At 35.2% G+C, this 16,479-nt stretch overlaps 1 protein-coding gene across 2 annotated transcripts in view; it reads left to right on the forward strand.

The window, feature by feature from the left end:
* Positions 1 to 16,479, forward strand: part of ZBTB10 (zinc finger and BTB domain containing 10) — a 41,775-nt gene that overhangs the window by 14,195 nt on the left and 11,101 nt on the right. For both annotated transcript variants that reach the window (XM_079131177.1, XM_079131176.1), the window contains exon 3: positions 12,212 to 12,310. In XM_079131177.1, coding sequence (XP_078987303.1) covers positions 12,212 to 12,310 — 99 coding nt within the window. The remainder of the gene's footprint in view (positions 1 to 12,211; positions 12,311 to 16,479) is intronic.

Consider the following 16,479-nt stretch of genomic DNA (forward strand, 5'->3'; position numbering starts at 1 on the left):
CTTTGACTTTACTCATCTTAAACCTCTGCTCATTTTACCAGTAGTAGAAAAAGATAGTCTTTTTAGTTATATATAATCATTGTATCATTTTGGAACTTTTTTTTTTTTTTTTTGGCAGTACTAGGGCCTTGTACATACTAGACAAATGTTCTACCACAGTTACATATTCCAGTTCTTTTTATTTTCAGGCAGATCTAGCTGAATAGTTGTCCCAAGCAGGTTTCAAACTTGTGATCATTTTACCTCAGCCTCCTGAGTAGCTGGGAGTACAGGGTATGTCCCACCATCCATGCCTGGCTCATTCTGGAACATTTGTAAGATTCAGTTAACACGTTTTCTTTTTTGTATTTAAATTCATTTTTTTGTACAAGGGATTGAACCCGGTGGCACTTCACAATTGAGCCACATCCCTAACCCTTTTTATTTTTTGAGACGGTCTCCCTAAGTTGCTGAGGCTAGCCTGGAACTTGGATCCTCCTGCCTCAGCCTCCCAAACTGCTGGGTTTACAGGTGTGCAACACTGTGCCTAGATGTATTTAAATTTTTTTGTTTTATAGAATTTTAATAATTATTAAATTATTCTAATTTGTTTTTTGGTACCAAGGATTGAATCCAGGGGCACTTAAGGACTGTATCACAACCCCAGCTCTTTTTAATATTTTATTTAGAGACACAGTGTCTTGCTGAGTTGCTTAGGGCCTTGATAAATTGCTGAGGCTAGGTTTGAACTCAAAATCCTCCTGCATGTGAAAATTAGTATGTATATATAGTGAATTGTATTTGCTACTCTTTTTTCCATGTACTTTATATCAACATTTTAATAATGAGGCATTTTTGTTAAATAAAATATTGAGAATAGACAGATGGACCCTTTACTGGTACTTTGTTTAGACATAATTATTATTATATAGAAGTCCTTGTTGGAGTTCTCAAATTAGGGCCACATTGATTTTCTGCTGCATGGATTATTCCAACATGGTGGGACCTTATAATATTTTAAAATACAAATATGTGTTTATACGTATATTTGAGTCCTTGCAAATATGTGCAGTGCATTTCCTTTAAAGAATAAGCTGTTCCTTGGGGGTAATAGTTGATTGATGGCAAAACTATATGATTGGAGAGATTTAAAGAAAAGCACAAATACTGAATCACAATGCATACTTTCAAAAAGAGCAGAACCACTAACAATTATGTTACCTACCTTCTCTTACCATCCTTGTATAGGATTAGAATTAGTTCTGAATTTAGGATTATATCTATATATATTTGTTTGTTTGTTACTGGGAATTAAAGTCAGGAACACTGAACCACATCCATAGCCCTTTTTTATATTTTATTAGAGACAGGGTCTTGCTAAATTGTTTAGGGCTTCGCCAAATTGATGAGACTGGCTTTGTTCTTCCTGCCTCAGCTGCCCAAGCTGCTGAGATTACAAACCCTACTTTGCCCGGCACGTCTATCTTAAACTAGTTGTTGTTAGCCTGCCGTGTTTTCTGTTTAATTTTTACCATCTCATAAAAAATAATTTTATTCTTATGTCATTGATAGCACTTTGTATCTGCACTTAAACTCACAAATTTGGTTTTATCAGGAGTGTGCTACATCCAACCATTTGAACTTTCTAGTGCCTCTAAATTGAGTGTTATTCCTTTTAAGTTCTACAGGTGATTCTATTGTGAGTCAAGGTTGAGATCTGCTGAGGCAGTAAAAAGAGCCTAAATTGAGTCAGACATAATGGACTTAAAAGTCAGCTTTGCCACTTACACACTTACAACTTAAGTTAAATTGTCCTCTTGACCTCATCCTTTTAAAAACGGCACTTATTTTATAGGATTATTATGATAATTAAATGACAAATGTAAAAGCACAAGAACTATCATGGTTATATCTCAGTCCCTCTTAAAATTGGAAAAGAAGTTGTATGTTTTCCTATGTTGTGTGCTTTGTACCAAATGCTAGATAGATGGTCTTATAGCCTCAGTCTGACTTTTTGTTTGAATACTTATAAAGATTACCTTCTTAAGCAGCCTGTTTGCATATAGGATGATTATGATTAGGAAGTCATTTAAAATTTAGCCAAAATTTGCTTCTCCTTAACTTCTTAATTCTGCCACTTTTCAGTAGTATAATTTGAACCCAACCTCTCATCCCTTTAATCTACCCAATAAACCCTTCAGATGTTAGACATTTAAAAAATTCCTCAAAACTCCTGTTTTCCTAGGCCAAGTGCTATTCCTTCCACCTTGTGAATACAGGAAATTGACTTAGGTTTCCAGGCAAGTTCTGACCAATATAGAACACAGTGGGCCTATATTTACCACAGTTAATTTCCCAAGGTCATTTCTGCCAATAAAAGTAGAGGTGGGTTTTATATGAAGGACCATCTCACATTAAAACCTTGTAATTAACCAGTGAAGTGGTAGACCCCTGCCTTTAAAAAAATTGGACCCTTTTAACTTTAAAACATTTTTATGAACCCCTACACTGCTTTAAATATGTCCTTTTAAGTGAATTTGAAGTTCTACTGAAAACGTCTGAAAAGTCAGTGAATTATTCAGTCTACAAACAAAACATGACACAAATGGGTTTGTGGATTTCTTGGGAAGAACTGTGACTTCCTTAGGGCCTTAAGTGTTTTAGTTTGTAAACCATAGGTCTAATAATGGTGTTGTCTTCTTGCTATATTATTGTTGAAGCTGCTGTTGGCCTCATCAAGATTAAGATAAGGTGTGCCCGTAGCTACAGGGATCTTATTCAGATGGTATTTTTTTTAAATCTTGAAGAAGCTAGTATATGTTTTTTAATTCACTACTGAGGTTCACTTAAGATCATTTCTGATTACAAGACTACCTGAACTCAGGAAGATTAGAGACTTCTGTTTTTATGAGGTTGTGGAATAATTGTCAGGAAATTTAAAATCTGGGTAATCAGGGGGAAAAAAGACGTCATTGGTGAATTCTAATAGTGGAAAGATTTCAAATATTTGTCCTTTATTTCTAACTAGGAAACATTAAATCTTAACCAAATAAAGTAGATAAAAATCTGATCAGAAATTAAGTTGTGGAAATATGAAAAATGCCTGAATTGTTTTACCAAGTATATTCATGCAAGTAGTTGTATTTAATCAGAGTAAGTCAGGTGTTAATCCCATTTTTGATCTTGATGCTGACGCTAATCTGTAATTTGGTTTTCTAGGTCTTGATTTTTCTATTTATACCAGTCACACAGGAGTTTCCACCTATTGTAAATAATTATACTCTGTTGAGTACAGACACATCGCAATTTGAAATGACAGAACCACATTAGCAAAATATAAGTAAATAAAAATAAAACAATTTAAAAGAATGCTAGTCCTGGGACATAAAAGTGTGATTGCCCTAGTTCAGTTTTTAGTTGGTTCTAAGACACTAAGCATCCTTTCTCAAAAGGAAGAAGCATAACAGTTTTTCAGACTTTCTTGGTACTGATTTCTGAAAGAAATTTCTCCAGTGGGGTTTTAGAAAAGACACCAAGTAGGACAGTTTCCTCAAGTGCTTTCTAGTAAGTGCACCAGTAGGTTTATTTACACAGTAATTGATTTTTATCTTGACAGAAGTTGACATGGTTCCATGTAGTAGTTGATTTTTTCCCCCCAATGCTGCACAAGTATTCAAACATAAGGCAGTTTTACTTGATCAAAAGTTATAAAGCTATTTTAAATCTGAAAGTTCCTTTTTCCTACCTAGATTTCTGATAGGAAGATAATTTTAAGCATTTATAGCTAAGTTTTTGGGGCAAGCCTTGCCTCAGCTTCTTTGAGTCTCTGGGATTACAAGTGTTTTCTACCAGTCCCAGCCAGTGTAGGCCATCTGATTTGACACCTTCCACTATCTTGACTATGCCATACACATCTAGTGTACGTACTGTTTAAAAAATATATGGAACTTGACTTTGGTCAAGGAAACTGGTTTAGGCTCTGTTCTGCCACTAAACTAGTCTTGAGTATATTTCAGACAACCTTGTATTGGGAAAGAAGTAAAACTAATACCTCGTGATTCTGAAATCATAAAGACTCTAAGCTTCTTATTCATTTGGCAACAAAAACTATTTATGTATTTTTAAACTTATTTCTTTAAATGTCAATATTCTTGTTTTATTGCAGAAATTTTAATTTTTGATTATAGGATGCTACCCCTGACCCCATTGGGGTCTTGTAGTTATCACCTTTATAAAATATGAAAAACTTTGCATTCTCTTTTTACTTGGAGGGTTTCATATAGAGAAGATTTATGGGCCTGATTTCATTTTCTTTCTCTTAGGATAATCCAGATGTTCAGCTAAACCTTTCAGGCATCCTTTTGGTATGAAATAGGTTTTAAAAGATGAGCTACAAGTCAAATGTTAAATTACTTTTCATTGGAAACTTATTGAAAGTTCAAAGACCTGTTCCTTTTTAAAAAGAAATGTCCAATAGTTATTGGGCTTTAAAGTATTCTAAATAAAAATCTTCAATATTTAATTTTAAAAGGATGGTGGTGGTAGTAGAAATAGTTTGCCATTTTTTTTTTTTCTTCCTCTGCTTTTGTTTTGCTTCCTCTTGCTTTCCTTTCCAAACTGCCACTTTGGCACAAGAGAGGGCTGTATTGGTGATTAGAAACCCCAAGGAATAGAGGATGTACAGTCAGATTGAATCTGCAAGCTGAAGAAGACTTATGTGGATCATTTATGTGAGGTAAATTGTCTAGCCCCTATAAATGTCAATCCCTGAGAGTTTTTATAAGTTTTGGTTTCTAATAGCTTTAATATAGTGTGGTAACCAGATGAAGTTTTTATTCTCAGCTTTACTTTTCAAAAAATAAGTCTAATAACTAAATATAAGTTTTCTGAGAAATTCCAAAATATCTTTCTAGATCAGAAGAAGAAATTTGAAAACAAAACTTTTTTTTTTTTTTTTTTTTAATTTCAAGAAACTAGGGCCAGATAATGTCAAGATTGAGGAATCTCTGATCTGGACTAATTCACAATAGTGTAGAGGTGGGGTAGAGATATATCTGCAGCTGAGCATGGTGAGCTGCATGTCTGTGATCCAAGCAACTCAGGAGACTGAGGCAGGAGGATTGCAATTTGAGCAACTTGACCCTGTCTCAAAAATAACACAAAAAGCCTGGGGTGCTGGGGATGTAGCTCAGTGGTGGAGTGCTTGCATAGCATGTGTGAAGCCCTGGGTTTGATCCACAGCATCACAAAGTAAATAAAGTTAATAAAGGCTGGGGAATGTGGCTTTGAGTAGAGTGCCCCAGGGTTCATTCAGTTCCCATCATGACCGGCTGTGCAGGGCAGGAAGAGGGACATGGAAGAGAGGAAGAAATGTGGTGCAGTGTGAAAATGTTAAAGAAAGATTTAGAATTATGGCAGAGTATAATAGGAGGGCCCTAGCTGCTCAGAAGAGTTGGAGAAAGCTTCATAGAGAAAACATTAATTGAGTTGAATCTTGTCTTGTATAGGAGTTTGCCAGGAGAAGAAGGGCTTTCATTGGCTGATGGCAAGAGCTTAGAATACGGGGGCAAAAGCATAGGAGACTGTAGGAGCAACCTTGAGATAGGTTAGGGATACAATGAAATTATCTTTGTATGCCATGGTAATAAATTGTGAATTCTGTCTTACAGATTGAGACAGGAATTTTATTTGTAGTACTAAGATTAAACCCAAGGCTTCTTGCATGCTAGGAAAGCATTCTACCATTGACGTATATCCCCAGTGCTGATGAAAGGTTTTTAACTAGAGATTTGATCTGTTTATATTTGCATTTAAGATTGCATTTAACATTTGAAGAGAATTGCTCATGAATTTGGGTAATGCAGTGGGAAGACCTGTTAGGGACAATTTGTGGCAGAAGCAAGTCTTGAATAGTGCAAAGAAGAAACTCAGTGGAACACTTTCTAAGGGCAGTGAGTTTGAGAGTGAAGAACAAGTTTCTAGGGTACTACAGGAACTGTCAAGGGTGATATATATAATATGTATATAAATATTATCCATTTGCAACTGAATTTGTTGAAGGGGGAAAAATGAATTCAGAGAAAACTCTATACTTATTTATGAATAAATAAGACTTAGTTCTGAATCTCATCTGCAGAGAACAACACTTGATTTCTGGTGTATATTTATATAAAAATGTTTACTAGATCACAATGAGACTTAAAGAGTTTTTATAAAATGGGAGTTTAGTTTTATCTAAAACTTCCATTTCTGATTTCTTCTCATATCATTCTTTTTAATAGTATTTGTGTTCTAAGAAAATCTGGATTAGTTTGCACCTGTGTCATTCTTGGAATATTGAACACTGAGAACCAGAAGCAAATGGTCAGGCAGACCTTCTTTCCATCCCTTAGTTAATTTAGCACTCAACAGGCAGGTGCTGTACCATTTGCTTCTCAGATTCAGTAGGGTTGCTTGCCCACTCTGGTCCAGGGGATGCCTACTGTGACCACAGTCACCAATATTAACCTCACTTAATAATGGCACTTTGTTTTGTATTGCACTCCATACAGCTACTTACTTAGTATTTTCATTTGCTAATATCACTTCTTGTTGCAGCTTTGTGATGTAGGTGAATATTGCTACTGTTTTCTGTGTGAAGGAAAGTTACATAAATATGTTTTGGTAGACTGAAATTTATATCAGTCTTTTATTCCCCTCTAGTTTTTTTTTCCACTGCTTGTTAGTCAGATTTTTAAACCCATAAATGTTACACTTTTTAAAAAAATTATATTACATATGTAATTGGAAATATAAAATATGTGAATTCTGAAGAGGAGGTTGAACAAAAACGTATGATTATAAGAACAATGATACCCAATTGCTTGACACCCTTAAGAGTTTGGGATGGTTTTATTATTTAACTACAGGGAAAGTACTAAAAGTGAATTCTGTTTTAGCATAGCGTGAAGGTTTATTTTGTTCATTTAAATATCAAGTATCATTAACACAGCTGGTTTGAATATACTTCTGCATTCTCATTCCCAGGATTGCAAATTACACAGTTTTTTGATTCCCTGCTGTGTTCTAGGCTCCAAGACTGGTATATTCCCTAATAAACCAGAAGACCATGTAATAAAGTTAATTAATGGTAGAGCTCTGCTATCACCTTGTTATTTAACCCCATTCAGCCTTAGTGTTCTCATTAGTAAAGTAGAAGATAAAATACTTTTTTTTGATACCAGGGATTGAACCCAGGGGTGCTTACCACTGGGCCATAGTCCCAGCCCTTTTTGTGTTTTATTTTGAGGTCTTAGGGCCTAGCTAAGTTGCTGAGACTGGCTTTGAACTCGGAATCCTTCTACCTCAGCCTCCTGAGTCACTGGGATTATAGGTGTGTGCCATTGTGCCCAGAAGATAAAATATTCTGAATATCATATAGATAGTGAGATTTAAATGAGATACTATATGTAAAGACTGCATTTCTTTCATACTGCTGCATGTAAAAAATATGCTTTTGTGTTGTTTTGAGGGGGCTGTTATCTGTCCACTGGGGAAGTACATTCTTCTACTTTGACAAAAATAAAAGAAATTACACTCAGCTTGTTTAACTTTGGTCATTTGGATATTAGTTTCTGTACATATATCCACTCCCAGTCCAAAAAACAGCTGGCAACTGTGAAATTAATGTTTTAATAGAGCTTCAGAAAGATCTTTTACTGTTTCCAAAGGAATATTAGTCTTTTTTTTTCCTAAGTAAGTTTTAAACAAAGCAAAGCATTTCTATAGCAGGGTTTTTAATATTCCAAAACCTCAAATATATCAGTTTATTTTATAGTCCTATAATCTTGAAGAAAATAGTGATGACTGAGGGATACTGTTAGGCTTCCTAATAAAACTTCTTATTCCTATGTCAAATGAATCATTGGTTTCCTGACTTCTGACACATTTGCATTGTCATAACTAATAATAATTTTCTTTCTTTCTCTTTTGCTTTCTTCCCTTCCTTTCCTTTCTTTCTCTTTCTCTTTCTTGTGCTGGGGTTTGAACCCAGGGCCTTGTGCATGTGAGGCAAGCACTCTATCAACTGAGCTATATCCCCAGCCCCAATAATTTTCTTGATGCTTTGATTGGTTTTGAATAAGGTTACAATAGGGATCTGATATATTGATTCCTAAGTCAGGCATCCTTTTGACAAAAGCTTATTATCAACTTGGAAGAGCCCATCTATTTTGGGATTTGTTTTTGATGTCAAGAACCAAGTAGTTTAAACTATTTCAAAAGATATAATTTGGGGCTGGGGGTGTAGCTCAGTGGTAGAGCGCTTACCTAGCATTTGTGAGATTGAACTCAGGGTCCCTTTAACACCAAGCTACATCACCAGTCCTTTTTATTTTTTATTTTGAGGTAGGGTCTCACTAAATGTCTGAGGCCTGCCTCAAACTTTCAATCTTCTTGCCTCAGCCTCCTAAGTCACTAGGATTATAGGCGTGCTCCACCACACCCAGTTATAAAACCCAATTCTTATTGTTTCTCCCTCTTCCCTTTTATAGTCAAATTTCAGAACATTGTCTATTTTATCTATTAATTGGTCATCTTCTATTCATAACACTGGACATTCCTTCCATTTGCCCCACTGACCTACCAGAATCAGTCTTAAGATTACTAGTGACTTAAAAGTGAAAATAATATGCATTTTCATTTTCATCTTGAATTCTAGGTATCACTGGCAAAGTAGGATCTCTTTTCCCTGAGAACCTTTTATCTTCTCTAACTCAAGATTTTTTTTTTTTTTTGGTATGGGGGGTTTTCCACTAAGGTCGCTTTTCCACTAAGCCACATCCCCAGCCCGTTTTATTTATTATTTTGAGACAGGGTCTAGCTAAGTTGCTTAGTGCCTTGCTAAGTTGCTGAGGCTGACTTTGAACCTGCAATCCTTCTGTGTCTATGTCAGGTTTCCTAACCACTGGGATTACAAGTGTGTGTCACTGGGCTCTGCAGACATTTTTATCTCTAGCTTAAGCACCAGATCTATAATTAGTGTCAAGTGATCCTCAGACTTTCCTTCCATTTTTACAGTAAAACTGTTCTCAACTTTATTTATTTTTTTCGCAGTATATGAGTTGAGCCAAGGGATACCTACTACTGAGTTACACCCCCAGCCCTTTTGTATTGTTTTGTTTTGAAACAGGGTCTAAGTTGCCCAAGCAGTCCTTAAACTTACCTTCCGCAGCCTAGGGACTGTGGACATGTGCTGTTCTCAACCTTTAGTAAACATTAGAATCACTTAGGCTGCTTACACCTAAGATATAGATTCTTGGGCCCCACTTCCAAAGTATATTTCCAAAATGTATTTCAGTAGTTCTAGAGTGGGGCCTAACAATTTATACTTCAGCCAATTTCTGATGATGCTTAGAGAACCACTTTGTTAGAGAAATAAAATCAGTTCTTTCACAGGTGGGATTCAGTTAGAGACAGAGTGAAGCTTACACCTTTAATCTACCACCCCTATCCCAAACATATTCCATTTTCTACGTATGTCAGATTTAATATGTTCATAGTAAACATCATTTATATTCCCCTCCCCCTGGTCCACCTCCTGGGTTTCCTTGACTACCATTGGTATATGCTAGAAATTTCCCTGGTAAGTGACCCCTCACTCCAATATTCAGTCTGCTGCCAAGCCCAGTCCTACCTCCACAAGTGTCAGATTCATCCACTTTTTTCCTTTGCCACTCTCATCCCTAACCTGGGTTGCTAAAATAGCTTTCTTACTGATCTCCTTAATCTCTTTCCCTCCTTTAATTTCTAACAAGTCATATCACACACACTTTGTTGTTGTTTTTTGGTACCGGGGAATCCAAACCAGGATCTCCTGTGTGCTAGGCAAGCATTGTACCACTGGGCTATACCCCCAGCCCCTGCAAGGAGTAGTTTTTTAAGGCAAATGAGTTAATTTCCTGTTTTAAAATCCTTCAAAAGATTTAGATAGCCTGTAAGGATCTACATTTCTGATGTCATTTTATACTCCTCTTTTTCAATTGTGCGATCCTAGTGGCCTGTGCCTCTCAGTATTTCAGAACCAAATTTGTTTGGTGATTTTGGGCCTCTTAACTGTATACTAGAACCATTGCTATGTAGTGCTCCATTGTAAGAATATACAGTAATTTATTGGCCCACTGTAAATATATTTAAGTATCTATTTAGGTAAGAGGTTTTTTAAATTTTTGTTTTCATTTTTTAATCTTGTATGCAGAGCATCAAGGATGGTTGATACCAAAGATAGATAAATCTTGATTGGGAAGTATAGGGGAGATTGTTCACAGGTACCATTTTTAAAATGTCTTTAGACACCTAAGTCATTTTACAAAGTAGAGGAGGGTTTGGGACAGTTGGAATGATGCTTGAGTCAGAATCAGGAAACCAAATATTAAACTAGACTAAAAAAATTTGAGGTTCACCCTGAAAGCTGTGGTGAGCCATCAGAAATGTTTAAGACTTGTTTTAGGAACAAGAAATATATTCATTTGGGAAATGAGAAGTGTGAATACTTACCATTTGGAAGAAAGGAGACCAGAAATCCGTTTCACTAGTTGATTAATCCATCAAAGTACTGAAGGTAGTGGAACTGAACAGATTTGCAGGAAATTTATAGATTTGAAACCAAAAATATTTATCTCATTCTTCCCTTTTGTTCTTTACCCTGTCTCTGCACCCTTTTCATTATATTAAGATTAGCTTATGGGGCTGGAGTTGTGGCTCAGTGGTAGAGCTCTTGCCTAGCTTGGGTAGGTCCCTGGGTTTGATCCTCAGCACCACATAAAGATAAAATAAAGGTATTGTGTCCACCCACAACTAAAACAAAATATTTTTTTAAAAAAAAGATTAGCTCTTAAGAATTGCCTCTTCTCAAATCATTATCTACTATTCTAGCTTTAATTTACCCTTTCACTTTTGAACCAATAAAGAAACAACAACAATCTCTTGATATTTTGTACTTCTTAATATGAGCCAGTAGCAGGTATCTCTTGGGTATCAGGCACTATAATAATAATAAATAAGAAACTGTGGTATGTGTGTGTGTGTATATATATATATATATATATATATATATATACACACACAATGGAATATTACTCAGCTATAAAGAATAATGAAATTATGGCACTTGCAGGCAAATGGATGAAATTAGACAATATCATGCTAAGTGAGATAAGCCAATCTAAAAAATCCAAAAGACGTATGAGCTCACTGATAAGCAGATGATGACACATAATGGGGGGTGGGAGGGGGGCAAGAATGGAGGAAGGAGGGACTGTGTAGACAGAAAAGAGAGGTGGGAGGGATGAGGAGGAAGGAAAAAATAACAGAATGAATCAAACCTCATTACCCTATGTGAATGTATAATTTTGCAAATGGTATGCTGTTACTCCATGTACAAACAGAAACAACATGTATCCCATTTGTTTAAAATAAAAATAAATTTTAAAAAATAATAATTGGCTTGCATTATCCAATTAAATTCCTATATCAAGTTTATTATTTTTTATTTAAAAATTTTTTTAGATGTTGATAGACCTTTATTAAAATTCATTTATATGCAGTGCTGAGAATCAAATGCAGTGTCTCACACATGTTAGGCAAGTGCTGTACCACTGAGCCACAAACCCAGCCCCCCTATATCAAACTTATGATCAGTGGATTTAAATGAGGAAACTGAGGCAGATGGTCAGATAGAAAATAGCAGGATTGGCACCTAATTCACCTTGACTCTAAAACTCATTCCTAACCAGTGTTCTGTACTTAACTGTTTTCAGTGTGTACATGTTCTTGTGGTTGAAAACCATGTCTGAATCTCAGATTATCAGTTCATAAATTATTTAGGTATATGCTATCTCCTCGTTCTTAAAACAAGTAATATTTAATTAAATTTAGTACATCTAACATAATTTCTGGCTTTAGTTTTCTAAGTACTGTAAGTCAAAAATATCAGGTACATGTTAACATTTGATGAACAAGTAATTTTGAGAGTGTGTGTTTAGAAAGAAAGCAGCAAGAAGTGCACAGTTCTGATTGTCCTGGAACTTAACTTTGTTCTGATTTGTCTTCTGTGCCTTCTAGTGTTCAGTACATAGTATATAACCAATATGCCAATGATCCTTTTTATTTAGTCTGCATAATCTTAAGAAAGTGGTGTTTTGGGTAGTGGCTGTCGTGTGACTTGTCAGTAAATTATTTTACTTGTCATTTTCAGATTTGGATGGTGCTCTACTCTCAGGGCCAGATGGTGATAGGAATATGAATGCAAATTTATTGGCTGAAGCCTGTTCTGGTCAAGATGGAGGTGATGCTGGTAGGTACAGTTAAATTTTTAGCAAGAGTGCATTTAAGAGAATTTGGGAAGTGTTTATATTCATGTTTACTGAGGCCTACTACATTTCTTTCCCTTAAGTATTAAATAACTTTCAATCTGTGGTAGTTTTGCTTATAACTGTGGAAATTTATTTGGTAAATACAAATTGATGTTTCTGGTTTTGTTTGGAGGACTCATTTAGAGTTTTTAAAACTTTCAAATATCAAAGGTATTTAATAGAACACATGGCTTCCTGCTAGTGGATAGATGGAATGGTAATTACCAGACTCGTTCACAAATGTATTTTAATTTATTTTGATGCAAAATAATAGTATGATTGTCGGTGGTTATAGAAAATGTTGGTTAATTTTAAGTAGTAATATTTGTACTGGGTAAACTTGGGAACCTTGATGCATACAACGATGCTATATTATGAGTAAAATATAGTAAAAGGAAAAGGGCTTCTTTATTCAAGAATGTTAAGCTAATAGAAGAATAATGGAATTAGAAAAATACCTGTTTTTCAACCCCCGTAAGAAATAATTTAAGATCATCAGTGGGATGTTAAGCTGCTGTTAACAGGCTTGTCCCACTATGATTGGGTGAAAGGTTGTTGGGGAACAAGCATATTCACATCATCTCAAACTCATCCCACAGATTTCTTCTAATTACAAAGGGGAAGAGCTATCTTTAAAGAGATCTGGGGAACATTAATAATAACCAACTGTTCAAACTTAGTATCATTAACAATAGAACAAACAAATTAACTGCCAGCTGATGCATTGCACTAGCTGTCATACAACATTACCTATGTAATATTCTTGAAATGTATTTAATGAATATAATTGTGAAGGAAAAAATGAGAAAAATGTAAGTAAATTCAGCTACACTACAGGTGGTCCATGCTCTATAATGCTATGAAATACAAGCTGAAAAACCACTAGATTAAAGAAAACCAGCTAAATATAGTATGTGTCTTGGTTAGATAAGGGTCAAATAGGATTTAAAGGGGGCATTTTGGGAACAGTTGGAAATGTGGGATATGTGGTGTATGTTAACAATATTCAATCAGTTTTAAATTTCTTGGATGTGCTATGGTTTTGTAGGGGAATATTCTAAGTATAATCCTGTATTTAGGCCTAAAGTATATTTTCATGAGACTTTTCACCACTCTGTGACCAAAAGACTGAAAAGAACAATTTTAGAGGAGGAAAAGTTTATTTGGGGCTCACGGTCTCAGTTGGTAGATTATCAACTTCATTTTTTGAGGTCCGGGGTGAGGCAGAACGTCATGGTGGAGGTGTGTGTTGAAGGAAAGCAACTGGGAATTCGGCACCAGAAAGCAGAGACTTCTCTCACCAAAGACAAAATATATACCCCAAAGGAACACCCCAGTATCCCACCTCTTCCACCACACCCTGTTTGCCTGCATTTACCACCCATTTAGACTGTAACAGGGAATTAATGCACTGGTTAGGTTAAAACTCTCATAACCTAGTTGTTTCACCTCTAAACTTTCTTGCGTTACCTCACATGTTACCTTTTAGGGAACACCTCTTATCTGAACCACAACAAAGTAAGTGCAGATTTTAAATGTGTATAAAAATGTCTGTGTATACACACAGAGAACACGGCAAAGTTAACATTAAAAAAAGGTAAAGGGTTATGGATGTTTAATTATTCAATTTCTCTGTCTTTGGAATCCTTTTCAAAGTTGATGGGAATGAGAGGCCATCTACAGGAACTCTGCAAAAAGTAGGGGCTCTACACACAATAGGTGCTGACCAAAATTAAGTCATGGTTCTGAAGAAATTGCCTCAAGGTGGTGTTCCCTGATTGTTGAAAAGTATTTTAAAAGTTTTGAAATTAGCAATATAAGAGTTAGTGATACTGAATATTTTTGAAGATTTTCTTTGCTTATACAGACAATAGCTAATGTAGCAAGAGTATTTTATTATACTTGCTTTTTGATTTAGAAATCTGATCTGCTCCAAGAATGGTCTTATTTTGCCTATGTAAAATTTGAAATTCATGTACATAAACATTTTCTGTGAAGTTATTTATATCATTCTCAGGTAAACCCTTGAGAGTCATTTCACTTACATTTTTTCCATTAGTAGTTTTGCACCTGAGATTAGCTTTTGTCTTATAATGTAATGTCTTCAATGTCAAAAACATTGCTTTCTCCACCTTTAGTTTGCTATTATAGAAAAGTGTATTCAGTAAGAGATAATGAACACTAAGCATTTTTGAAGTAGATCCTTAATGATCCTTAAGTGTATTGAATTACAGTGACAATACCTTTATTCAAGCTATTCACAAGTAATTTCTGCTAGTTTCAAGAATTAGATGTATGAAATTTAGGGGAGAGGCTATTTGTTTTCTACATAGGGTGTCTCTTGCTAGTTATGGATGTTTTATACAGGGAAGCATGGAATTTTTAAGTATTTCAAAATCTGTAGTTCTGAATCCTGAATTATCAGTTCATAAATTGTTTTTGGTGTATTCTATCTCATTATATGCAGTGAATAATGCCGATTGAAGATGTTGGCAAATCTAAGATTTCTAATAGTAGTTTTCCAGGTATTTTGAAGGAGTTAACTTTTGCTAGATAACAATTTTTCAACAAATAATTGGAGGGCATATGTTTTACACATTAGAAATATAAAGGAGAGAAAGACCTCCTGGAGCTTAACTGTTTTGTACTGACATAGATAAGAAAGATGCCCCAATTTATTTAGAAACATGAAACAAAATTGATAGATTGATGCACTCTGACTGCCATCTCCATCCTAGTCACTGTTCTGCACACATGGAAATGTCTCACTTCAAAATTCTGAAAATTTTCTTCCTAACAGTAGTACCTTAAAATTAAATTATATATGATCATAGTTTCAGAGGGCTTTTTTTTTTTTTTTTTTTTTAATTTTCCCTCATAACCTCCGTGGCTTTGCAACTGAAAAAGGACCCTAAGTTTGTGTCATCTGTGGCCCTGTTGCAGCTCAGAAGTGGGACCTCCCATTTTCTGTATTTTTTTTAATTGGTGTGTTATAATTACTTAAGGGTGTGATTTTTTTTATTGTGTATTCATACATGTACATGCTATCATTTGAACGATGTCATTTCCCAATATTTTCTCTTTCCCTCCCCCTTATTCCTTTCCTCTTCTGATCTCTTGGAGGACATTCTTGACATCAAAAAATGGGTGAATGTATCCTAGGAAAGAAACATTTAATAGTAATGAAGTATATTTAACAATATTTTAGAGATCTTTTTAGTTCTTTTGGTATTGATCCTTTCACCAAAGAGGACATCTTAAATTTGTTCTCAATTTTTAAGAGGATTGATGTGTCTGGTTAAAATATGGGAGCATTCTTTATCAAAACCATGTGGCATTCATGATAGGAAATTTTATTACATATTGAGTATCCCTTAAACTGAATGCTTTGGATCAAAGTGTTTAAGATGTTGGAGTTTTTCAGAGTTTTTGAGTATTTGCGTAGACTTTACTGGTTAACAACTTTGATCTGAAAATCTGAAATGCTTCCAAATCTGAAACTTTCTGAGCATCATGGTGCTCAAAATATTTTGGATTTGGGAACATTTCTGATTTCAGGTTTTCAGATTAAGGATACTCAACCTGTGTTGCTGCATGAATGAACTCTGCATACATATATCTTAGAAGTGTTTGAGGAAGATGAAAGTATAAGTGCCTCAAGTGGGAGCTTGTTTGCTGTGGAAGAAACACTGAGGCTGGTATGGTTGAAATGGAGTGATAAAGGGCATGGTTTGGAAACAAGGGCTCCAGAAGGTAAGGCTTTGTAGAATATTGAAGGTCGTTTTTAACATGAATTGAGGAGGTGTGTAGCCCTTGCAGACTTTTGAGTAGACTGGTGACAGACTCTGAATTAGTGTTTTTAAAAGAATCTGTGATTACCAGGCAGAGTACAATCTCTGGAATGGTTAATAGTGGGAGCAGGGAGACATGTTGGCAGTCATTGAAATAACCCCATAGGCTATAATTGATGATTGATTGGATCAGAGTGGCAATAGGTGGAAGATTCTGGGTACATTCCTATTGTCCAAAGATTCCTGGATCCAGGGAGTTACATACAAATTCAAAACGAAATTAAATCCAGAAGAAGGTAATTCTTGCCTGTGTTAGTCAA

The sequence above is a fragment of the Sciurus vulgaris genome (genome assembly GCF_902686455.1).
Source record: "Sciurus vulgaris genome assembly, chromosome: 1".
Classification (NCBI taxonomy): Eukaryota; Metazoa; Chordata; class Mammalia; order Rodentia; family Sciuridae; genus Sciurus; species Sciurus vulgaris.